A 24,508-nucleotide genomic window follows, 5' to 3' on the forward strand; every position below is an offset into this window, starting at 1 on the left:
TCTTTTAAAGATGTGGAACTAGAAGAGGAGCGTGGCTGACTCAGTCAGTGGAACATGTGACTCTTGATCTTGGGTTGTGAGTTCCAGGCCCATGTTGAGCACAGAGATTACTTTAAAAAAAGAAAAAAAGTGGAGGGCTGCCTGGATTGCTCAGTTGGTTAAATGTCCAGCTCTTGAGTTTGGCTCAGTTCAGGTCATAATTTGAGGGCTGTAAAATGGAGCCACACACTGGGATCCAAGCTCATATGGAGTCTGCTTAAGATTGTCTCCCTCTGCTTCTGTCCCCACCTCAAGCATGCCTGCTCTCTCTCAAACAAAACAAAATAAAACAAAAGTGGAATTAGGCAATTTCAAGTTTAAGACTAGAAACACCTCCAGGAACTATAATCAGACTTTTAAAATATATTTTCTTGGAGGGCTGGGTCGGCATCCAACTCTTAATCTCAACTCAGGTCTTGATCTCTGGGTCATGAGTTCAAGCCCTAGTGTGAAGCCCACTTAACAAATAAAAAATAGGGGCGCCTGGGTGGCTCAGTGGGTTAAAGCCTCTGCCTTCAGCTCAGGTCATGATTCCGGGGTCCTGGAATTGAGCCCTGCATTGGGCTCTCTGCTCAGCGGGGAGCCTGCTTCCTTTTCTCTCTGCCTGCCTCTCTGCCTACTTGTGATCTCTGTCAAATAAATAAATAAAATCTTTTTTTAAAAAATAACAAATAAAAAATAGGGATCCCTGGGTGGCTCAGCCAGTTAAAGGTTTGCCTTAGGCTCAGGTCATGATCCCAGGGTCCTGGGATTAAGCCTCATATTGTCCTCCCTTGCTCAGCCAAAAGCCTGCTTCTCCCTCTACCTCTGCCACACCCCTGCTTGTGCCCACTTGCTCTCTCACTCCCTCCGTCAAATAAACACAACCTTTAAAAAAAAAATACATAAAAATACCGTCTCGTCTCACTAGGAATAGAAATACGTTCTAACATGTAAATCTAATATTCAACTCTCAGATTTTCAGGAATTCATGATGTACAAAGTAGAAGACTGCCTCAAGTTGTTCAGCTGTGAAGGAAAGGGGAAAGTTAGGCAGTGGTTGGAGAATGCAAGGTCCAGGAAGGGTAGATTACCACCAACCAATGGACTGATTCCAAGAGAAAAATTTTTTTTTTGTTAATTACTGGAGGTGTGGCCTGTCGGTGTCCAAGTGCCTTGTCCAGAGCAGTGGAACTGGAGACAAGGATGGAATCTAAGTAACAGCAAAACTGGGAAGCAAGCTGTTGGTTCCCTCTCATGACTGAAGACTTGGACCCCTTTCTTCTACCTGCTCTACTGCCCCCACCACCACATCGCCCCTCACCCCGCAGGGTAGAAACAGGACGTGGGTCTCCAGTCTGCAACGATTGGTGGGGCGGGGAGAGCCACTGTTTTGGAGGATGAAAAAGCGAAGCTGCTTTGTCTTCAAGCTTGGTGGGAGTAGAACGAACAGGACAAGAAACAGGACAAGAAACACTGGGACGTGGGTTTTGTGTAGCATGTGCTGGAACAGGTGAGGCAGTACCAAATACTCCAGGGCTCCATGAATCACAGGTAGTAATCCAGCCTGCAGCCACTACATAGCCATAAGCACAGCTGAGGCAGTTTTATCCTACCACTCCCTCCTGCAATCCTCCCCACAACCACCAAGCCTCAGTGCCTACAGTTCCACCGTGGAAACTATAGGAGTTCCACGGAGGACTGGACTCCTTCCTAAACACTCCACCCGTAGCTCCCAGCCCTGGGCCAAGCTGGTCCTGGGCACGCCAACGGTTCGTTGATCATTCAATTAACTGTTAAGTGCAAGGCAGGGCAGTGGGGAGGACGTTACTCCCTTAGCAGGCGCGGAAGGCAAATCCCTGCAAACACCGTCTCAAAATGTTGACTACTCCGCGGCAGTGAACACGTTACCGCCACCGACAAAGCCACCCTTCAATCCGAGCGGCCGCTCACCCTCCAGGAGAACGCTAGCCAGGAACCCGCCGCCCCGCCCACTGTCCTCGCACCGCCCTCGACGGAAGCGGAAACGGCGGGCGGCGGTCTGGCTCCGGAAGCGGCTCTCCTTCCCCTTCCTCGTTGGTCTCCTGTCACCATGGCGCTGGCAGTCTTGCGAGTCCTGGAACCCTTCCCGACCGAGGCACCCCCGTTGGCGGTGTTGCTGCCCCCCGGTGGCCCGTGGCCTGAGGCCGGGCTGGGCCTGGTGCTAGCCCTGCGGCCCGCAGAGGAGAGCCCCGCAGGGCCGGCGCTGTTAGTGGCGGCCCTGGAGGGACCGGGCGCGGAGACCGAGGAGCAGGGTCCAGGGCCCCCGCAGCTACTGGTTAGCCGCGCGCTGCTGCGGCTCCTGGCTCTGGGCTCCGGGGCGTGGGTGCGGGCGCGGCCTGTGCGGCGGCCTCCGGCGCTAGGCTGGGCGCTGCTTGGCACCTCGCCGGGGCCCGGGCTGGGACCGAGAGTCGGGCCGCTGCTGGTGCGGCGTGGAGAGGCCCTGCCAGTGCCCGGACCGCGGGTGCTGGAGACGCGGCCGGCGTTGCAAGGGCTGCTGGGCCCAGGGACGCGGCTAGCTGTGACTGAGCTCCGTGGGCGAGCCAAACTGGGTCAGGAGGCTGGGGACAGCAGCCGGCCCCCACCCCCACCCGTGGTGTCCTCCTTCGCAGTTAACCGCACAGTCCGGCGACTCCGGGGAGTTCTGGGAGGGACTGGAGATTCGCTCGGAGTAAGCCGGAGCTGTCTCCGTAGCCTGGGCCTCTTCCAGGGCGAATGGGTATGGGTGACCCGGGCGGGAGAATCTTCGAACACTTCTCAGCCACATTTGGCCAGGGTTCAGGTCCTAGAGCCTCGCTGGGACCTCTCTGAAAGGCTGGGACCCGGCTCTGGACAGCCGGGAGAGCCCCTCGCGGACGGACTGGCCCTCGTGCCTGCCACTCTGGCTTTTAATCTCGGCTGTGATCTCCTGGAAGTGGGAGAGCTCAGAATTCAGGTAGGATACAGGACTGAGGTCAGGAATGCTTCCACTCCTTATTCCCTCTTCCTTATCTAAACTATATTGGAATAAGAGAGCTGTAGAGTTTAGATCACTTACTTCTTAGATCTTAATGTCTCTTAGTCTTATTTATCTCTGTAATCAAAATATAATCCTCCATGGTGTAGTGGCACATGGGAAGGGCTTTCATCTATTCAGGTGAAAGGAAAGAGTCATCCTCAAGTTACCAGGTATATACAGTATATTAATCTGCTTAATCAGCTGTTTGTTGAATTGGTTACAGTGTATCCAGGATTGTACTGAGTAATATAGAGGATGATAACTCATTTCTTTTGCTCATGCTTATCCTTGTCTTCAAATTCCTTCCTTTTCTGCTGGCCTCATCTGTTAAGGTCCTACCATCCTTTCCTTCAAAGCCCATCGAAAGACACCACCTTCTTCTCAAAGCCTTACATGATCTTACCGTATATTTAACATGACTTCTTTCTCCTATAGCGTTTTGTACTTTTCTTAGGGCATTTATTTTCTTTCCCTTTATGATTATGTACTCTGTCTAATACTCAGTTATATATTGTAAATTCCTCGAAGGGGAGGGCTCGATATTCTCTTTAGTGCCTGGTATTTGGTTTTCATATTTTAGTAAATATACCCAAGAGAAATTTTCTTTCTCCCTTTAAGGAGATTACTTCAAGAAGATCATTGTATTGGGGGGAACAAATATAGTTTACTGTTTAATTAGGCTCCTAGATGTATGGTTTAAACCTATACTGTCCAATATGGAAGCCGCTAGCCACAGTGTGGCTTTTTAAATTAATTAAAACTAAATAAAATTTAAAACTCGGTTCTTCAGTTGCTTCAGTTACGTGTCAAATACTCAATAGTACATGTAGGTAACATTTCTGTCACTGTAGAAACTTCTGTTAGATAATGCTGGCATATCCACTTAGTGCTCTAAGATGTCAAGAAGGATATAAGATATGCATGAATGGGAGTCAGGTGTGGGTTTCCCTTTGAATGGTGGAGAAACTGGAGCCCTCAGACTGAGGACAGCTCACTGAGGTTCATCTCATTCAGCTGAACCAATCCTTTCAGCTTCAGTGAGATCATATCCTTTTCCCACAGCCTGAATTCAGTGGCCCCACTAATGTCCAATTAATATCGATTCCAGTTGCCGCCTGGTGTCACTCAAAAGGACTTGTGGAAATTAAATGTCTTTACCATTTTCCTGGCTCAGGGTCAACTTAAAGGTATTGCAGAAAGGTTATTCGTACTGGGGAACTTTTTGGAGCTAGAGTCAGAAATCTCTTCCTGGTGGTGCCCATGAGAAGGAGAGGTTTCTGTTTCTAGGGAAGATACAGGAATTCAGTTTGGCTACCTTAGGCCTCCCCTCCCACAGGCCTTGTGGCTGGAGGATGCAAAGAGAAATATTGGCTGCTACAGTTAAGGTGGGGCAGAGTCTGACTCCTTGGAAGAAGGTTGTAAGGTGGTGGTTATTTCTCTGATAGAGGTACTTGGAAGGCTCCAGAACGCCTGAAGACAAAGGAAGCTGTTCAGTGCTGCCTGGGCCTCTGTTTGCCAAAGAGTTGCACATCGAAATTGTGTCCTCTCCACACTACAGCACCAACGGAAATTATGACCGTGTTCTTTACCGGCACTTTCAGACACCCAGGTTAGCTGCTTACCCCCGTTCAGGAGGATAGCATCTCACCCTTGCTCTTCTATCCCATGCCTTAGAATCAGGTCCCACAGAGCCTCTGACTTTACAAAGCCACATTTTTGGCAGTACTGTGGCTAGATGCCTCTTCGTGTGGCAGGTGGTCAGTAGAAGAGAAATTGGTACCAGAAGGTGAATCTGGACATTCTAAACTGAGAAACCTCTTTGATTTGAGAGGGCCTGCAAAGAGCCAGGATCCTGCTCTGCCCCTCACTGCTGAGTCCCCCTTTCTAGCCTCTCTGCCATTCCCCCCAGCTCATTCTAGGTCAGACCTGGTGTCCAGACAACTGCTTGGGATCTCTGGGTGGGTGGTAGGCCCCTATGGTCTGCGGGTTGGGAGTAGACATGTGCGGATGCGTCGGCCCATGTTCTTGACTCTCGCTGTGAGCTGACCAGGGCCACTGCTGTGTTGCAGGGCAGTCCAGGAAGGGGATGTTCTGTGTGTGCCAACAGTTGGGCAAGTAGAGATCCTGGAAGGAAGCCCAGAGAAACTGCCCAGGTACGCACCTGCCTCTTATCCTACAGCTGGGATTCCTAACCTGGGTGCAAGAGTTCTATAATCACCTCCCCACAAGTGAAATAATTTTTTATATAAGAAACCGTTGTTGTCATGTACATTTTTAAAAAGATTTTATTCATTTATTTGAGAGAGAGAGCACGAGCACAGAGGAGGGGCCGAGGGAGAGGGAGAAGCAGACTTCCCCACTGAGCAAGGAGCCTGATTTGGGGCTCTACCCCAGGACCCTGGGATCATGACCTGAGCTGAAGGCAGACACTTAACTCACTGAGCACCCCCAAGTGCCCCTGTCATGTACATTTTTCTAGAGAAAAGGTATGCTTTCTTCAGGTTCTCAAATAGATACGGGACTGAAAAAAGATTAAGAACCACTGCCTGCTGCCTTTGGGAGGTTTTTATCCTCAAATAATTGGGTGGTCACAGGTAAAGGAAAGCATTAAGAAGTTTAAGGGCCTAGACCAACATGAGAGTCCTTGCTTTTCATTCACAACCACAGGGTCGTTTGGGCCAGGTTTCGGGCCACACCTTCCATATACTCAACATAAGGAGACCCGGGCTTTGATTTCTGCCCTAATTAATGGTGTGTGCACATGCAGCTTTTCAATCCCATCTCCTAAATAAGGGAGAGACAGATTGCTGCTGTCGTTGAAAGGCTGCCTCTTTTTCCTTATTCTCAGTAAAGAGTGAGAAATTAAGTAAAAGTGACCCAAGCACCCAAAACAAGGAGTCCAACCTTTCTCCCACTGTAGATACTGATCATAGAGGTTCCATGTAAAATGGAAGGCAAAGAATTCAGAGACTGCTTTGGCTTTCTGTGAAGCAGGAGAATGCGTAGCCTGATACCCTAAGACTGATTTTCTGTAGCCATGTACTAGAAGGAGAACACAACTGATAGACATGCTAATCAAACGTTCACAGGGGATTTCAATGAGGTGGTGCCAGCCAGCCAGAAGGAACTGAGGTGTACAAGTTGGCATGCCCAAGGTCTCTGGCCTAGCAGCCTGGGTCCTCTGCCAGGAGTGATGCCTTGTGTGGAGTGTAACTGATTCATTCTTGGTCAACATTCAGAGCTCGGTTTATTCAAAGCTGTGATACCCACGCGAGGGCCTGGTAGTGCCCTTTGTAACCCCATTTAATGCTCATGGCACCTCTTTGAGCTTTCCCAAATCTAATCTACAACTGGGGCCTGGTAGAAAATGCCAGGCTGATGTGTATTAGTTACTTCCTGTATGTGTCTCCCATCTTAAATATAGCCAATATCTATGAGCTAGCTTTCTGTAGGAAAACTACAGGAGGCCCACCCTTTGTACTTCAAAGGAAAGCAGGCACTGGGCCCTTCTGAGACAGACCAGCAAGCCTGTTCTGTTCCTGGGTCTCTGCTGTTCCAGCCCTGTAGAGACCTGCCTCCCTCCTTTGGGTGCTGAGCCCAAAGTTCTTCCCACTAAGCAGGTCCTGGAAAGCAGGATTGGGGTGGGCAGGTGGGTCCAAAGACAGACAGAGATGGGTGCTTTAGCCCTCCTCCCCCAAACCTGATAAGGGAAGCCTTTGCTGGGGAGTCCTGTGATCCCTGGACTGGAATTCCAGTGATGGTGCTGTGGCCTCTGCAAGCTCTTCCACGGTTCTGCTCTCCCAGAACAAGCCAGCAGGATCCAGCTCCACTGTCTCCCCTCTGTCTCTTGAGAACACAACCCAGTGTTCCCCAATACCCAGATATGTTCAAGAGGTCTGGTCCTTGTACTTACCGAGATGGTCCTGCTGTCCGTGGAAGGGGAGACTTCCCCCTAGCCTTCCACAGTGTTGTTCCTCCTTGGATTCCACTGCTCACCATGTGCACTGTGACTCAGGATTGAGATGCCAGGTTCTAGAACTACCCACTGTTCATTAATACTGAATAACAGGAAGACACAGGCTTCCCTATGTTCCACTTTTTATCACGATATCTGCCTACCCTAATAACTGCCAGAGTTCATAGTACCAATCTAGTATGCTTCTCCCCTCCACCTGGAGTTATTCCCATACACCCCACTTTGCTGCCAGAGTAAGCAGCTTTATGAATGAGACAATGTGAACAAAAGAATTTGTATGGACTGGAGCTTAAAGAGGCCCAAGTTAGAGTCTGGGTCAAGTCATTGCCTTTGCCCCTAGGATTAAAGAGGGGAGTCGTTCATCGTTTCTTTTCTGGAAGATTCGGCTAGTAACTACTATCTGCTCCCCACTGCACCCTTCTTAGGATGAGTGGCCCCAACTCACTCTGAGACTAGCCAGTGAATGCACAGCCCTGGTTATGGCTGAGGGGAGCTTTCAAAATTACAGATGTCTGAGCCCTGCCCCAGACCTATTGGTGCAAAGTCAAGGTGAGGCTGGGGCCTGCCTGGCTAGTCAGTAGAGCATACAACTCTTGAGCTCAGGGTCATAAGTTCAAGCCCCACACTGGGCATTGAGACTACTTTTTTAAAAATTGTGATCTCATTCATACGTTTAAAGTGTACCGCTCAGTAGCTTTTACTATATTCGTAAGGTTTTGCAACCAACACCAGTATCTAATTCCAGAACATTTTCATCCCCCCCCAACCCCTTCCCATTAGCAGACCCTACCTACTCCCTCCTTCCCACAGCCCCAGCAAATACCAGTCTGTCGAATGGAATCATACAACATGTAGGAGATGTTGATGTTCCCAAGTTTCACAGATAATTCTAATGTGCAGCCAAAATGGAAAGTCATTAGATGTCTTTAATAAGGAATCTGCAATTCAATTTTGTGGATTACTGGATAAGAGCCAAGGGCCCCTTCCTGCTGAGGTTTTGGAAGGCTTTGTATGAATTGGCGGGGGGAAGACTGTGTTCTGAAGCCTTTGAAAATGGTCAGATGATCATTTGCTCAGTGCAGCTGTGGCTTCTCCCACTGGAACTGTAGGGGGGGCCATTTACCTGGAGAAACACCCCAAGGCTCTCTGATGGTTGTCATGAGGGATATGGGGGACAGCTCTCGCTCCTGCCCTCAAAATGCGCAGGAGCCTGCCAGGGAGATAAGAAGGACCGCTACTTGCTCTCCCTTACCTCCCCCCCGACCCCCTGCTGTGTCTGGGGGCAGTTGTTCGTGCTGCCCTTGAGTTTGTCCCTGCGGTCCACCTCTGTGCTGGAGACAGCCACCTTGTCCTTTTGGGAGGGACGTATGCGGGCTCTGGATCTGCAGTTCATTGGGCTTCTTTTCTGCAGGTGGCGGGAAATGTTTTTTAAAGTGAAGAAAACTGTTGGCGAAGCTCCGGATGGGCCGACCGGGGCCTACTTGGCGGACACAGCTCATACCTCCTTGTACCTGGTGAGGCCCTGGGGATGGGACTAGGCCTGGGAAAAGGGACAGAAACAGATTCCAGACACTAAAGCTTCCTCCCACCTTGCATAGGTGGGTTCTACCCTGAGCCCTGTTCCCAGTCTCACTTCAGGAGAATCCACTCCCTGGAACAGCCTATCGCCTCCAGGCCTGGAGACCTTGGTGACTGAGCTTTGTGCTGCCCTGAAGCCTCGCCTCCAGCCAGGGTGAGTGAGGCTGCAGCCCCAGGGTATGAGAGAAGCCTGCTCGGGACATCTCTGGAGGGGCAGTGGGCTGGACAAGCAGTCCCTAATGCGCTGGCCAGCATAGGGTTGGTGGTCCTCCCTCAGACCAGTATGCCCAGGCCGCTAGCCCACGTCCTTTCTGTAGGCAAATTCATAGGTTCTTTCCTGGGGGTAACCTCTACCCACCAGGGTTGGCTGTGGAAGCAGAATCTCCACCGGGGACGGCTGTCTTGGAGATCGCCCTTCCCCGCGGGGAGCCCACTAGCCATGCTGGCCTTTACCAAAGGACACAGCTCCTCATACCACTGGCCTATGTGTAGACACAGACCCTGCCCTCCCTCCTCTTAATATAGTCCAGACCAGACATAGTAGTCAAGGCTTTACTGAAGGCAGCGATGACAAAAGGGAACGGTCCTGGCTGCTGGGTACGCTCCCTGCCCCTGTCAGAGCCCCGCAGGTGGCATGGGAACTACAGCCTCAACACGGGGCAGCAGCCCTGGAGGAGGAAGGGGTCTACAAGGAGGGAGAGTGCCTGCTTTCTCAATCCAAGGGTCCCTCTGTTACTGAGGGCTCTCAGTTTGAGCAGAATAGAAAAGACAAGTGTCTGTTCTCTGGTTGCAGAGGTGCTCTGTTGACAGGAACCAGCAGTGTCCTTCTCCGGGGCCCCCCGGGCAGTGGGAAAACCACAGCTGTCACCGCAGCCTGTAGCCGCCTCGGGCTCCACCTGCTGAAGGTGAGGGTACCTGGAGAGTTGAACCCCAAGTACACCTCCTGGCCCGGAGTTTCCCTCTCCCCTCCCCCTTCTGGCCACCAGCCTAGCCCCAGGACCTGAGCAGGTCAGACATATTCCCATGATTCTCTGCTACTGAAAGATACTTTCAAAAAGGAAGGGGTTTGAAGATTGTGACGGGCGGTCCAGGGACTGAGGTCAGGGTAAAGAAGAGGTACCACTTGGCCAGTGTTACTGCTCCCCCGTCTCCGCCCTCTAAAAAAAGATCTTCCGCCTCTTCTTGTGGCTCCTGTCCCTGCCCTTTCTGCCTCCATCACGCCTGCCCTTTGCTCACAGGCCACCTTGTCCCCAGGTGCCCTGCTCTAGCCTCTGCGCAGACAGCAGTGGGGCTGTGGAGACGAAGCTGCAGGCCGCCTTCTCCCGGGCCCGGCGCTGCCGGCCTGCGGTTCTGTTGCTGACAGCCGTGGACCTCCTGGGCCGGGACCGTGACGGGTTAGGGGAGGACACCCGTGTGGTGGCCACGCTGCGTCGCCTCCTCCTCGATGAGGATCCCCTCACCAGGTATTGTGCAGAGCTGGGTCTGTAAAGGGTGGGGCCCAGCCCCCCCCACCTCTCTTCAGCCTGTTGTCTTCTCTTCCTCAGTGGCTTCTCAGACCTCTAGCCCATTTGGCTGTCCTCCTGGCAGTCCTGAGCTGAGGGGCTTGGGGTATCCAGAGGGAGGGGGATGATGCGGTCCCTAGTATTTCGTGGGGGAGCACCACGTTAGAGGAAAAGCACAGCGTCTCCCCTCAGTGAGCTCCCTGTGTGAGGGGGTGGACACAGGTCTCCCTCTCAGGGTGTGCCCATGGAGCCTCTGCAGGAAGCTTTGGGGTGCTCAGCTCCCTCTCGCAACCCAGCACCCACCCACCTCCCTGCCCCACTGCACCAGCCTCATGACACGGCAGCCCTCAGGGGCCACCAGCCATGCTCTGGTCCTCAGTGCTGGCTCTGTGTCTGCAGCCGCCCGCCCCTGCTGGTCGTGGCCACCACGAGCCAGGCCCAGGACCTGCCCGCCGATGTGCAGACGGCGTTTCCTCACGAGCTGGAGGTGCCCGTGTTGTCAGAGGGGCAGCGGCTCAGTGTCCTGCGGGCCCTCACCGCCCACCTTCCCCTGGGCCAAGAGGTGAACCTGACACAGCTGGCACGGCGGTGTGCGGTGAGTACCCTGAAGAGGCACGCAACCCCGCCCCCAAGTCCCGCTGCCCTGCCCCTGCGGGCTTCAGCCCTGGGCCTCTGTTCCTGCTGGGGGGTTGGCTTCTGAGGGTTCCTGCCTGCTGTGCCCAGCTCCCGTGCCCTCTCCTGTGCTTCCCCAGGGCTTCGTGGTAGGGGATCTCTATGCCCTTTTGACCCACAGCAGCCGGGCAGCCTGCGCCAGGATCAAGAACTCGGGGTGAGGAAACTGGGAGGGAAAGGAGGCAAGAGGAAATATGGAGGAGGAGGGTGGGAGTTGGGGAAGGGGGAGGAGGACCGTGTTGGGGAGGATGCTTCTGGTCAGCTCCTCCAGAGGTCCTCCTGGGTTTCTCTTTGCAGCTCAGCAGGTGGCTTGACTGAGGAGGACGAGGGGGAGCTGTGTGCTGCTGGCTTTCCTCTCCTGGCTGAGGATTTCGGGCAGGCACTGGAGCAGCTGCAGACAGCTCATTCCCAGGCCATTGGAGCCCCCAAGGTAGAGACTCCAGGTCCTCGGAGGTAGGACAGGAGTTCTCTCCACTACCCTGCCCCCAACCACACACTTTCCATCTCCTAGATCCCCTCGGTGTCCTGGCATGATGTGGGCGGGCTGCAGGAGGTGAAAAGAGAGATTCTCGAGACCATTCAGCTCCCTCTAGAGCACCCTGAGCTGCTGAGTCTGGGCCTCAGGCGCTCGGGCCTTCTGCTCCATGGTCCGCCTGGCACGGGCAAGACCCTCCTGGCCAAGGCAGTAGCCACCGAATGCTGCCTTACCTTCCTCAGGTGGCAAGGGGGTATGGAAGGGGTGGTGGGTGGACTGGGAGCTTCCGGAGGCTGGGGAGCCGGAGGCGGGGTGGCTGGGAGGTCGTGTGCTTACACATCTGACGAGTCTCATCCTCTCTCTCAGCGTGAAGGGGCCTGAGCTCATCAATATGTATGTGGGTCAGAGTGAGGAGAATGTGCGAGAAGGTGAGCGAGGAGGGGCCAGGCTCCTAGCTCTTCCCAAACCCTAATGGCCCTTGTGCCCCCCCGACCCTCCTGCGGCTCCTGGTCTTTGCACCGCCTCATGGTCCTTTCTGCAAGAGGACCTGCCCAGGGTGGCCTAGCACCTAGAGTGACGAATTGTCACTCCTGGCTCCCCTCCTCTATCGCCTGACTTCAGACCCTCTGAGCTTCCCCCTCCTTTGGGTCCCTTTCTCTCCTCAGTGTTTTCCAGAGCCAGGGCCGCAGCTCCGTGCATTATCTTCTTCGATGAGCTGGACTCCCTGGCCCCGAGCCGGGGGCGAAGCGGAGACTCTGGAGGTGTGATGGACAGGTGGGGGTCTCAGCCAGATTGGAGTCTGGGGTCTAAGGCGGGGAGGGACGGGAGACAGGTTGCCGCAGTCTTTATAGAGCCCGGAGCTTGCCAGCCATTCCAGTTCCGAAACAGTGTAACAGAGAAAAGGGGGCCGTGGGGTCGGGTGGGGGACACTGAGAACAGGGGGCCTGCATGGAGGGGTACACAGGACCCGGCTGTGCCGGTGGCCCCTCGGGGAAGGCCTGGCGAGGAGGGACCCCACAGGCAGGGCAGAGGCTGGGGAAGGGCCAAGGACACTCTGGCTCCATGTTCTCACTCACAGGGTGGTGTCTCAGCTCCTGGCCGAGCTGGATGGGCTTCACAGCACTCAGGATGTGTTTGTGATCGGAGCCACCAACAGACCAGACCTCCTGGACCCTGCCCTTCTGCGGCCCGGCAGGTGCACACCCTGAACCACTCACCTCAACCACGCCCACATGGGCCTGGCCCCTGAGCCCCAGCCTGTGCCCCCTCCACCCTGGCGCTGGGCTCCCTGACACTCATGCCTGACCGTTTCCCTACAGATTTGACAAGCTGGTGTTTGTGGGAGTGAGCGAGGACCGTGCCTCCCAGCTCCGTGTTCTAAGTGCCATCACACGCAAGTATGCCCCGTTAGCGGGAGACTCTGAGGGGCCTTGGGCCTTGGGATGGTTAGGGAATAAAGGCAATGTGCAGAATAAGCTGGTCCGGAATGCCTTTTGACAGACTCAACCATTTCTTTCCTCTGCCGGCACAACAGATTCAAGCTAGAACCTTCCGTGAGCTTGGTGAATGTGCTGGATCGCTGCCCTCCCCAGCTGACGGGGGCAGACCTCTACTCCCTCTGCTCTGATGCCATGACAGCTGCCCTCAAACGCAGGGTCCGGGACCTGGAAGAAGGTGAGCCGTTTGCCAGCCCCAGAGGTCGACCAAAAAGCTAATGGGATCCAGGCCTGCTCCTGGATTTCAGAGGAGGGACTACTGACATCTGGGGGCTCTGGGCAAGAAGGGGCCCACCCCAAGGCTCTGTCCTCCTCGGACCCAGACCACAGGCTGTTTCTCCCTTACCTCCCCCAACCAGGGCTGGAGGCCGGGAGCTCGGCCCTGCTCCTCACCATGGAGGACCTGCTGCAGGCCGCCGCCCGGCTGCAGCCTTCGGTCAGCGAGCAGGAACTGTTCAGGTACAAGCGCAGCCAGCGCAAGTTTGCGGCCTGCTAGGAGCCTCCTGCCGTCCGGCCCCCGCCCGCAAGGGCCGAAGGTGCTAGGTAACCCCGCAGACTCCGGAGAGAGCAAAGGGCTCCTTCTCCGCCTGCTGCTGTCGCACCCAAAGGCTGCCTACCTCCAAGCAGACGCCCTCGGAGCCGGAGCTGAGCAGCCCCACAAGCGCTCAAAGGGCATCACCCCCGCCTACCGGTTTGTCCTTCCATGCCAGCTCCAGCTCCAGGACTAAAGACCCCCTGCTCAGGAGGAGGAGCTTGGGCCTGGATGGAGCGCTGGGGTTGGGCCCCAGAGGGAGCCCAGTCTTGGCTGAAAATAAAGTCTATGCTGCCCCCTGCTGGTTGTGGTCTGAACGGCTGGCGCGCGGAAGAGCAAGCTTGTGGAAGGAGTAGGGCCAAGGGAAGGCACCTCCGGAAGCTGGAGCCTTCTGACCCAAACACAAGGCGTGCAGAAAACGATAAAGGCACAGACTGTATTGCTCATGCTTCCATTTGCCCAAATCCCTACACCTACAGCAGCAGTCTGCCCCTCCCCACACCCCAGGATCTGTGCTGGGGGCTGCCCTCCGTATGGGACCCTTGGTCCCCACCTCCCCAGCCAGATCGGGCAGGGCCTGGGCAGAGGGTTGTAGGAGCTGAGACCACGCTCAGCGCTCAGTCCGTCCTCTTGAGCACGTGGATGAAATAGCAAGGAATGTAGGCCTGGCCCGGCTTGTAAGGCTTGAAGTCACCCAGGACGCTGTGCTGGCACTTGCCCCCGAAGGCTGCTCGGAGCAACTCCGTGAAGGAAGCCAAACAGTGTGGGTAGTAGGAGAGCCGGAACTTACTGCAACAGAGGCCCCAGGCAGCCGTGAAGACTGGCAGCCTCAGCACCACCCCCCCCCCACCCCCCAGCGAGCCCAGGGGCTACCTCAAGCCAGGGGAACCATCCTGGCCAGCCCCTGGCACCTGCACCGTATAGTCCAGGGTCACCATGTGGGCCTTGTTGTTCACAGTCAGCACGGACGTCGTGATGTCCTTGGTCAGGTCACTCTGTAGGTGGCGGGACAGGCTACATTAGCCTCTGCAACCACTGGAGGACCTGGACCCCGGGATGCCATCCCCTCCTTCTGGGCCTCCCACCCTCGGGGACCCCCACCTTATAGTAGATGTTCTTTCCTGGGGGTGCACAGCCTGTGCTGAGGATGTGGTCGTAGTTGCGATGGTCAATGACCAGCAGGCCCCCAGAACGCACCATGCTCGCGATGTTCTTCAGCGCCAGCCGGTGCTCGCTCTGGTCTCCTGAGCTCAGGGTGGGGGCAGAGAGGCTGCGTCTGCCGAGAGCCCTGGGGTCCAGTCTCCCTCCCATCTTCCTCCTCCCTCCCTGGGGATACCGATGCCAAGGCAGAGCGGAGCAGAAAACAGTCTGCTCTGACAGGAGAGCAGGCACCCAGAGGGTCTGTGGAAAGAGGCAGAGCTCAAAGCAGGGGCCAGGATCCAGGCCACACCCCCTCTCACCTTTGCAGTCTGGCAGGTGGGCAAAACTGTTTCCAAGGCAGATGACAGCATCGAAGCCACCCCCTGGTGGCAGGGGCACATCTTTGTCCAAGGTCATCCAGTTGGCTTCTTCAATGACTGGGACCATGAAGGGGAAGAGGGATCAGGGTGGCCCCATGGCCCCAGCAGTACCCACCTTCACCAAGTGCAGCCCTGCCTCAGTTTCCCCTTCAAGACACACGGGGTTCCCTATCCAGTTAGGGGAAGGGGGTCATTATGGGAATGGAGGGTGAAGGGGAGGAGGAGTCAAAGGGGGAGGAAGCTGTGATTGGGAAGAATGGCTCTGCGCTTCCCGGTTTTTATCTGGGAGAAGGGAGAAGACCCTACAAACATCATTAAAACTAGCCCCTCGTTACCAGATACCTCATTCCGGTGCCTGAGCCTCCCTTTCCCGGGAAATGAAAGTAATTTTGCTGTCCCCTTAAGGAAATCAAGCACTCCAGCCACAGGAGCTAAAGGAGCCCGGGGCAGAAAGTACTGCACCCTGGGGTGCTGGGCAGGGAGGGCCCGACTGGACCTGCGTACCCCACTTGTCGAAGGCTGGCTCATGCCTCCGGTTCCAACGCTCTTTAAGCGCGTACTTCAGCATCTTGTCACTGGCGTCTACACTGGTCACGCTAAAGCCCTCTTCCACCAGCATGATGGAGTCCACCCTGGGCAGGGCCGGAGGGGAGAGGCAGAGAGGGGCAGTCAGGGGGCCTGGGAAGGCAAGGAGGAGACCCTATGCTGGACACTTCCATCTCCTCCACTCGTCTTCTTCCACTCCTCTTCTTCGTCTCCCCAGGCCCTCTCCACCTACCTCGAATGAGGTTCCTCACATCCGTGTGTTATCACCAGGAAGCAACTTTTCCGTTTTGTTTTTTTAGCACCCATTCAGAGCCAGGCACCCTATCAGCGTGCACTAATCCTCCTGGCAACCCTGTGAGGTAGCTGGTGTTAGCCCCACTTGAGAGATGGGGCAAACTGAGGACCCGTGCTTGGGGAGGTAGTATAGCCTGGGGGTTTGGAGCATCCGCCAGACCCGGACCCACCCAGGTCTGAATCTCCTCTCTACTAGGTAGAGGGCCTTCACTCCTCTGAGGCAGGTTTCTGACCACTGTAAACGGGACAGCATTCCCTAGCCCATGAGGTTTTGTGAGGACCTTAAACGCGGACTGTGGACAGCTCCTGGCACAGCGCGTGGCACGGACAAATATTGAACGAATGTTAACTGTTAACACTGTCCAAGGCCATCCCTGGGGAGCCATGCCAGAGCCAGTACCCGTGATAGCTTCCGCCGGTCTAGCTCCAAAGCCCGGTCGCCGGGTCGCCCCGAGACGCCTGGCAGTCCCCACCCTGAGTCCCCACCCTGCAGTGCCCACACCCCCCTCGCACCCTGGGTGCCCTCCGCCCCGCCTCCCGCCCGCTCTACCCCGCCGCCCGTCCCCGCCCGGCTTCGGGTCGCCGGAGGAGGCTGCCGGACGAGCTGGCCGAGGTCCCCCCGCCGCCCCCCGCCGCCCCCCGCCCCGGCTCACCCGGTGCCGCAGGCCACGTCGAGCACCCGCTGGCAGCCGTGCTGGCGCAGCAGCCCGAGCAGCCAGGCCTTGTACTCGGCCGTGCGGCTGCGGGTGTCCCCGATGTAGAGCTGCCACACACGCGCCGCCTCTCCGTCCGCGTACTGGTCCGGGAGCCCTTCGGCCGCCACCCCCAGGGAGCGGGTGCGGTACACGCTGTCCACCATCCTGCGGCGCGCCTGGCCCGGCGCCGCTCCGCGTTTATATAGTCCGGCCCTGCCCGAGGCCGGCCGCCCCACCTGCCCAATGGCAGGTGAGCGCGGGGACACGCCCCTGCTGGGCTTGCAGCCCCGGGGAGGGCACCACCCAACGAGGCGAACCAGCCCTTCTCGCCTGCGGGAAGATCCCGTCCCCCCCGCGACCCCTCGGCGGGAAAGGGCCCGCCCAGCCCCACCCCCTTTAAGCCTGGCCTCTGGAGCACTCGGGAGGGGCCAGCAGAGGGGGCCGCGGTGAGATCGCCCACTCCACCGCCACGTAAACTGGGTAGAGAGGAAAGAAAACTTGCCCGTCCACACCGAGTTCAGCGCCTCGGATTGGACCGTCCCCGGCGAAGGAAGATATTAGCATATCTAAAGAAGGACTGTCCGCTGAAGGAGGCCTGGGTCGGCCAGGAAAGGGAGGAATAGGGAGTATCTGGGGATAATGCTAGTCCAGCCACCCAAGTCCAGGAGCAGTTCTGGCCCAGCGGGTCATGCCCCACCCGGAGGCAGGTGCTCATCTGGGTGGAGGTAACGCTTAAGCTTTCCCCTGAGTCGGCTAAGGCGGGGTCGGCCCTTTCCTCCCAATTCTTCACTGACTGGCACCCTTCTAAGCACAATTTGCTGTTTGAGGCCCCTGTTTGAAACTCACCATCACCACAAATAAATAAATAAATAAATAAAGAATAATAACAAACATAAAAATAAAAATCTTAATTTTTTTCTTAAAGATTTTATTTTTAAGTAATCTCTGCACCAAACATGGGGGTGAAAGTCACAATCCTGAGATCAAGAGTAGCATGCTTTACTGTGACTGAGCCAGCCAGGTGCCCCTAAAAGTCTGTTATTTTTAAAAATTTTTAGACGGGGGGAGGGGCAGAGGGAGAGGGAGAATCTCTAGGAGGTTCCATGCCCAGTGCAAAGCTGGAACTGGCTCCATCTCACAACCCCTGAGATCATGTCCCCAGCCAAAATCATGAGTCCGGCACTTAACCAACTGAGCCACCCAGGCACACCTAAAAGTTTTGAATTTTTGTTTTAAGATTTTATCTATTCACTTATTTTAGAGAGCGAGAGCCTGCCAGAGTGCAGGGAAGGGCGGTGGGTGGAGAACAAGAGAAGGCGGAGGGCTGAGCAGACTCGCACTGAGCACAAAGCCCCACCTGCGGCTTGGCTTGTCAGGATCCTGAGAGCAAGAGTTGGCCGCTGAGGGATGCCTGGGAGGCTCAGTCTGTTAAACTGCTGCCTTCGGCTCAGGCAGGGAGCCTGCTTCTCTCTCTGCCTCTGCCTGCTTGTGCGAGCTCTCTCTCTCTGACAAATAATAAAATCTTAAAAAAAAAAAAAAAAAAAAAAGAGTTAGCTGCTGAACCAACTGAGCCAGCCTGGCGCCCCTAGAAGTTTTAATTTTGTAAACACTATCTGCTTTCGATAGAGGTACCCACAGGGTGGAAGTCCAGGGTTAGGGGTGGAAAAGCTTGGTGCCCTTGCTGTTACAGTGCTTGCTGTCACTTCATAAATTGGCCGTTTGGCTTGGTTGGTGCACATCTACCCTTCTCCCCAAAGCAGATCTCATTCTAGGACAAGACCCTAAACTCAGGTGGATTCAGCAATATGATGCCCCCCAGTGAAGCCCAAGACAGCAAGAACAGCCTTCCCCACTATCTTTGCTGGGCTTCAGAAAGAGCTAGGTATGGAATTTAGAATGAAGGTGGCTCCCCTATGCTCACCCTTTCATTATCTGTAGAATCTGGGAGCTAGAGGAACCCCAAAGATTATATAATCTTTCTTTAAAAAAAAAAAGATTTTATTTATTTGACAAAGAGAGAGAGATCACAAGTAGGCAGAGAGGCAGGCAGAGAGAGAGGGGGGAAGCAGGCTCCCTGCTGAGTAGAGAGCCAGATGCAGGCTCGATCCCAGGACCCTGGGATCATGACCTGTTCTGAAGGCAGAGGCTTCAACCCACTGAGCCACACAGGCGCCCCTGCATAACATTTTTTTGTGATTGGTTTGCAGCCTTTAGAGGCTAAAGGCCATACTCTCCATTCTGATAAGGAATTATATTTAAATAGTTATCTTTTATTTAAATATTGATGCTTACAATTTTTAAGAAACATATAATTTTACCCACACAGCCATAATATGATTTTTATTTTTTATAAAGTTTTTTTTTTTTGTTTTTTTGAGTTTTTTTTTGACAGAGAGACACAGCAAGAGAGGGAACATGGCAGGGGGAGTGAGAGAGAGGGAGAAGCAGGCTTCCCACTGAGCAGAGAGCCCAATGTAGACCCCAGGACCCTGGGATCACGACCTGAGCTGAAGACAGATGCTTAACGACTGAGCCACCCAGGCGCCCTATAGTATGATTTTTTAAAACAATATGAATACTAGTGGTAAATTTGGATCTAAAAAAAAATAAAGGTTTTGAGTAGCTTGAAGTATACTTTCCAACTTTTTTTGTTTTTTTTAAGATTTTATTTGACAGAGAGAGACACACAGAGACAGAAAACACAAGCAGGGGGAGTGGGAGAGGGAGAAGCAGGCTTCCTATGGAGCAGGGAGCTCGATGTGGGGCTCAATCCCAGGACCCTGGGATCATGACCTGAGCCGAAGGCAGACACTTAACAATGACTGAGCCACCCAGGCGCCCCATCCATTTGAAAGAAAAGATTTTTGTTCTAAAGTTAATAATTATTTACTTTCTTTCTCATCCAGAGGCATTAAAAAATATGTCAACATCGTAAGACACATGACATTTCATGTACCTTTTTTCTTTCTTAACTTTTAGCCATCAAAAGCATGTTTTCTTCTCCTGACCTTAAATTATCGGGCCTTAATCATGCTTTCAATGACTACATTGAGTAGATGTGACTTGTTTAATCATTCCCCAAATTCTGAACATTTAACATTTTTCAAGAGAGTGAACACTTGGATAATTACAATCAAATCGTTTTCCAAATGGAATTTTTCTATTAATCGATACTGTTACCCAAAACAAATGTTTCTACTCTTCTCTACGTGAAGATGTTATTCCTTGATATTTAACAAGGTAGAAAATTTTATCTAAATGTTGTAATCTTTAATTGCCACCAAAACAGACCAAATAATTGCAGTCCTGCACCCCTAAAGTGTCATGCCCCTGCGCACCGATGCAGACTGCAACTGCCTCTTGTTCTGTTAGTTCAGCGAATTTTAGAGAAACTAAATGTGAGGCGTTGGGCTGTGGAAGAGACAATCACAGACTCTAAATCAATTTACAGTCTGACTTAACTGAAAATGAGAATAGAGGGGTTTTTTAAAATTAATTTATTTATTTGACAGACAGAGATCACAAGTAGGCAGAGAGGCAGGCAGAGAAGAAAGCAGGCTCCCTGCCGAGCAGAGAGCCTGATGCAGGGCTCGATCGCAGGACCCTGGGATCATGACCTGAGCCGGAGGCAGAGGCTTTAACCCACTGAGCCACCCAGGCACCCCCAAAATAGAGGGTATTTTAAAAATGCAGTGCTTCCCTGGATTAGTTGAGAAGAGTAAATTCTTCATCCCCAAATGTGTGATGTTTTCCAAAAAACCTTAGCTTGGGACTATGGCTGGAGCTGGACCAAATCCCAGGCTATTCCAACTTGAGGACACATTAAAATCCTAGAATTGTGAAATATGTACATACGATAACTACAACTGAAGGGCATCCTGTTTTTGTTTAGATTCGGACGAGGTAGAAATTTTTCAGAGGATGGATGCCAGTTTCTAAACTCCAGTCCAAAGCTGCTGGAAGGAACCTCTTGTCTGCTATGTCTCCCCAGACTGCACACTAGGATGTTGGGGGAGGGGAGGGGAGGGAAGCCACCCACCCACATGGACTCTGCTAACAGATAGATCACGGTGGATTCCTCTTTGGACTTTTTAATATACCATATAAGACCTAATTTGCTTTAATAAAGTCCTGTTAAGTGAGTGTAAAATTGATCCATACATTGGTGGATTGCGACACTAATGAAAGGTCGCTCCTTTACCATTAAACTTGGTGCACCTGCAAGGATTCCACAAATGTTTAAGAAGAGAGGTTTTCTTTGACCATTTCATGCTTTGTTATAAGCAATTTTAAGGTGTGCTAAAGTCCAATAAGACCTCTTCAGTGCAAACCAATCTGCTCACTGAGCTCTTCTTCCACAAAAAAATGACACACTATTTGAGCCCTGGTAACAGGCTAAGTAAGCATTTCTTATTCAAACAACTGACTTAGCACATGGCATCCTGTCTTGATGTGATGAATGGTAAGATACCAAGACCACTTCAGTGAGTAATTCCTAACAAAATAAAAATTTGGCTTTTTGAGTGTTTTATTTGTTTTTAAAGTTGGCTCCATGCCCAGCATGGAGCCCAACATGGGGCTTGAACTCATGACCCTGAGATCAAGACCTGAACTGAGATCAAGAGTCAGAGGCTTAACCAACTGAGCCACCTGGGTGTCCCTTGTCTTTTTTGTTTCTCTCCTTTTTGAACAGAGAACCTTTTACATATTTATATATATTTAGGGGTGGTGGTGGTGATAGGTGTTGCCATCCCTGGAACTGGTAATGGGCTCAGCCTGCTTCTCTCCCTTCTCAATGTGCAACAACACCTCCTTATAAAGAATCACAGTCATTTTCACAGAAGTTTAAATTCTGTTGGCTGGGACAACCTTAGTAGATGGAGAATACAATTTTAAAGAATGAATAAGTTAGGGTTCCTCTTCAAAAAACTAAACAGGACCCAGCCCTTGAGGGGCCCCTTGCAGGCTCAGTCAGCAGAGCAGACGACTCTTGACCTTGGGGTTGTAAGTTCGAGCTCCACATTGGGTGCAGAGATTACTTAAAAAAAAAAAAAAAAAAAAAAGCCAGCCCTTGAGAGCAACATGAGGGTCAAGCTGGCTTTCAATCACACACAACTGTAAACTCTGAAAAGGGAGAAAGGTTTGAAAGTTACCTTCCTTGGGGCACCTAGGGTGGTGTGTCTGCCTTTAGCTCAGGTCATGATCCCAGGGTTCTGGGATGGAGCCCCACTTTGGGCTCCCCGCTCAGCGGGAAGCCTGCTTTTCCCTCTCACTCCCCCTGCCGTGTTCCCTCTCTATGTCTCTCTGTCAAATAAATAAAATCTTAAAAAAAGAAAAAAAAGAAAGTTATCTCCCTCCTCATTGTATTCTCCACATTGAACTCTGAAGACTGTAGCTGCCTGCTTTCTAGAAGAGAGCCATGTAAGGGGGTTTAGTGCCCAAGCCGGCCCATAGCTGCAGGGTGCTATGGCACTGTGGCTCTCTCCCAGACCACCAAAGCCAGTCCACCAGGGGCTCATACCCTGCTTGGGCCACTTACAGAATGTGACCTTAGGGAAGTTACTTAATCTTTCTGTGCTTCATTCATTCAGCAGCTACTTACTAAGAAGCTACTCTGCGCCAGGTACTAGACTAAGTGCTGGGGATAGAACAGTGAACAAAACAGACAAAAGTCCCTGTTCTTTTGTGGTGGGAGAGGTGTCTGTGAGGAGGGGGCACTGGTAATCAAGTTTTTCAGGAGTTGGGTGCTGGTGACTCGGGCAGTTTGTAAAAAAAACAGTGAGCTGTATACTTAGGTACACTTTCCTGTATGTGCTTTACCTCAGTAGTTTTTAGGAATCCCCGGGCTTCAGGCCATAGCTGTGGTAAACCAGTACGTAAAGCACAGAGAGCTGGGCTCGTCACAGGGTCCACACTCAAAAACCACCTGCTATTATTGCCACAAAACTCCTTAGAACAAAATGGGCCATCAGGGGACGCTCAAGAGGGATTCAGCAGCCTCTGCTGCTAGGCGCAGCCCATGGAGCCTTCCTCTCAACCAGTTAGGAGAGGACTGTGCATCTGTCACACAAAAAAAACAGGCTTTAAGACAAAAAAAAAGCAGCGGGGGCGGATACCTGGGTGGCTCAGTCGGTTAAGCAACTGCCTTCAGCTCAGGTCATGATCCGAGTCCTGGCACCAAGCCTCATATTGGGCTCCCTGCTTGGTGGGGAGTCTGCTTCTCCCTCTCCCACTCCCCCTGCTTGTGTTCCCTCTCTTGTTGTCTCTCTGTCAAATAAATAAAATCTTTTAAAAAATAGAAGAGGCATTTTGCTCTTACTTGTGAACTCAGGGGCTGCAGGGCCGTTGGGGACACGTGGCCAGCTGTGTGCTGCACAAAGATTCCGGATCTGAGGGGCTGTCATTCCTATTGCAAATAGCATGGGTTTGCCAATTTATTATTATGTTCTGGCGGCCAAGTGTCTTATCCTCATAAGATTTATATTAAATACATGACTTTCTAACAGATGGAAGTCAAAGGTGTGAAAGCACTGTCTTCTAACTCACAAAAAAGATACCGCGTGGGAATCACATCCAGAAACTGGGAAACAGAGGATACCGCTTTCTAGAAATTGCCCTTTAAAATGAATACAGAGGAAGGCCTGGGTGGCGCAGTTGGTTAAGCTTTCCACTCAGATCATTATCTCAGGGCTGCAGGATTGAGCCCCTCGTTGGGCTCCGCACCGGGAGAGGGGCCTGCTCAAGATTCTCTTTCCCTCTCTAAAAATAAACTAAAAAAGAAATAAAATGAACACAAAGTCCCTGGGCAGCTGCCCCTGAGACTTCACTCCCAGAAACTGGCTTTCTAGTTGGTTCATCAGCCTTTGCAGTTCTGGATGATGGAAGTTTCTGACACAGACTGATCCTCTCTGGATTCTGACTGGCTGTGCCTCTGAGAACACGACCCTGACATTGACTTCATGGAGGTCCTGCTGCCCGCTCTTTGCACAACACCCTGTGCTCCTCCTGCTGGAGTGGGCTCCAGCTGACCTCATCTTAACAGCTTTGTTAGACAAGCAGGTCCCTAAGCCACCAAATATGAGATGGGCCCAGACATCTGTCTGTTTAACAGGCATTCCATGTGACACTCATGTTCAAGTGAGTTTAAGAAACCCTGTTCTAACAGGATTTCCAATAAGGGGACTAAAATCTGGTTAACCTGAGCTCAGCCAGACCCCTCCCTCATCTCATGGAGAGATGGGGTGTGGGAGAGCAAGAGGCATTAGGCAGGCTTGGAAAGGTCTGGATGTGCGGTGGGGAGAGGAAAAGAAAAACCTGGGGAGCTGGATCTCGCCTCTGGCCCTTCCAGGCTGGGCCAGGGAGGCGGTTGTCTGCTGGGGTAGGTGGGTGGAAAGCAGTGCGTGTGCAACACGCCCGGCCCTTTGGGGGGTAGGGAGAGGAAGGTGCTATCCACAGCAGCCACAGGTCAAAGAGCAAAGCAGTCACAGCACCATCTGCCCTCTGGTCTGGGACCAGGCCTTGATTGGGCCACTAGGCCTACACCCCAGCAAGGGGATAGGTCTTTGTCCTATCCTACTTTAGGGACCAGTGAAGCTCTGGGTACGTACATAAGCCAGGCACTCAAGTGCGGTGTGTTAAAGACAGAACAGGGGTATCAGAGACTAGCCACAAAATCCTACAGTCCAGGGGGCTGCAAACAGTTCCCCAGCCCTGAGCTCCAGCCCCCAGAGTCCAGGGCAGGACCTGAGTCTCTGACTGGAATCTCATGGCCCACAGAGCCTTCAACAGGGGCAGGTGGGGGCAGTGGGGCTAAACTCAAGAGGAATGATACTCCAGGGACCTTTCGAAAGCCTCACCAACCAGAGGAAAACAGCTCCCAGTTTGCTCCACCCTCTCTGGCCCTGGCTGTCCCACCTCACAGGAGAAGGCCTGAGCCCAGGCTACGAGGGCGCCCCTCACCCCCAGTTAGTTCAGACCCTGGAGCATTTCCCTGGAGTCGGGGTCTGGGGCGCTCCACTAGGCCCAGGCCAGAAGCATGAAGGGGTCTGCAGGGGTGATCCCTGGGGGCCAGGTGGGGGCATGGTACTGGCAGGACCTCCTGCCACTGTCTCCTTCTAAGAAGCCATAGCTCCTTCCTCTACTTTGGGAAGAGGTTTACCGGTAGGGG

The 24,508-nt window shown here is 53.1% G+C and overlaps 2 protein-coding genes across 4 annotated transcripts; one reads left to right on the top strand and one right to left on the bottom strand.

Annotated features, from left to right (window-relative positions):
• Positions 1 to 2,098: 2,098 nt before the first annotated feature.
• Positions 2,099 to 13,588, top strand: LOC111147699 (peroxisomal biogenesis factor 6). 2 transcript variants are annotated; one of them, XM_022503931.1, is made up of 17 exons: positions 2,099 to 2,992; positions 4,501 to 4,664; positions 5,125 to 5,208; positions 8,443 to 8,545; positions 8,630 to 8,763; positions 9,403 to 9,514; positions 9,864 to 10,072; positions 10,511 to 10,706; positions 10,864 to 10,940; positions 11,081 to 11,213; positions 11,295 to 11,500; positions 11,625 to 11,686; positions 11,924 to 12,032; positions 12,337 to 12,453; positions 12,578 to 12,655; positions 12,793 to 12,932; positions 13,114 to 13,588. In XM_022503931.1, exons 1-17 carry the CDS (start codon positions 2,111 to 2,113, stop codon positions 13,248 to 13,250), a joined length of 2,943 nt encoding a protein of 980 aa, XP_022359639.1. In that variant the 5' UTR covers positions 2,099 to 2,110; the 3' UTR covers positions 13,251 to 13,588. The 2 variants fall into 2 exon arrangements, with proteins under 2 accessions (XP_022359639.1, XP_022359640.1); XM_022503932.1 differs by having other exon boundaries at positions 2,099 to 2,728.
• Positions 13,589 to 13,706: 118 nt separating this feature from the next.
• Positions 13,707 to 16,521, bottom strand: LOC111147599 (glycine N-methyltransferase). 2 transcript variants are annotated; one of them, XM_022503729.1, is made up of 6 exons: positions 16,300 to 16,521; positions 15,311 to 15,438; positions 14,747 to 14,863; positions 14,388 to 14,530; positions 14,160 to 14,281; positions 13,707 to 14,075 (listed from the first exon to the last, which is right to left on the bottom strand). In XM_022503729.1, exons 1-6 carry the CDS (start codon positions 16,503 to 16,505, stop codon positions 13,904 to 13,906), a joined length of 888 nt encoding a protein of 295 aa, XP_022359437.1. In that variant the 5' UTR covers positions 16,506 to 16,521; the 3' UTR covers positions 13,707 to 13,903. The 2 variants fall into 2 exon arrangements, with proteins under 2 accessions (XP_022359437.1, XP_022359439.1); XM_022503731.1 differs by having other exon boundaries at positions 14,388 to 14,487; positions 14,737 to 14,863; positions 16,300 to 16,514.
• Positions 16,522 to 24,508: the final 7,987 nt, after the last annotated feature.

This window comes from Enhydra lutris, unplaced genomic scaffold (genome assembly GCF_002288905.1).
Source record: "Enhydra lutris kenyoni isolate GAN:26980312 unplaced genomic scaffold, ASM228890v2 scaffoldscaffold17, whole genome shotgun sequence".
NCBI lineage: Eukaryota > Metazoa > Chordata > Mammalia > Carnivora > Mustelidae > Enhydra > Enhydra lutris.

Excerpts from the sequence above, each read along its gene's own strand:
- LOC111147699 (XM_022503931.1), top strand. The coding sequence starts at position 2,111 with ATGGCGCTGGCAGTCTTGCGAGTCCTGGAACCCTTCCCGACCGAGGCA. Across the intron at positions 8,764-9,402 it reads AAGCCTCGCCTCCAGCCAGG|AGGTGCTCTGTTGACAGGAA; the intron begins GTGAGTGAGGCT and ends CTCTGGTTGCAG. Across the intron at positions 9,515-9,863 it reads TCGGGCTCCACCTGCTGAAG|GTGCCCTGCTCTAGCCTCTG; the intron begins GTGAGGGTACCT and ends CCTTGTCCCCAG.
- LOC111147599 (XM_022503729.1), bottom strand. The coding sequence starts at position 16,505 with ATGGTGGACAGCGTGTACCGCACCCGCTCCCTGGGGGTGGCGGCCGAA. Across the intron at positions 14,864-15,310 it reads GCCAGCCTTCGACAAGTGGG|TCATTGAAGAAGCCAACTGG; the intron begins GTACGCAGGTCC and ends TCATGGTCCCAG. Across the intron at positions 14,531-14,746 it reads CCACCTGCCAGACTGCAAAG|GAGACCAGAGCGAGCACCGG; the intron begins GTGAGAGGGGGT and ends CCCTGAGCTCAG.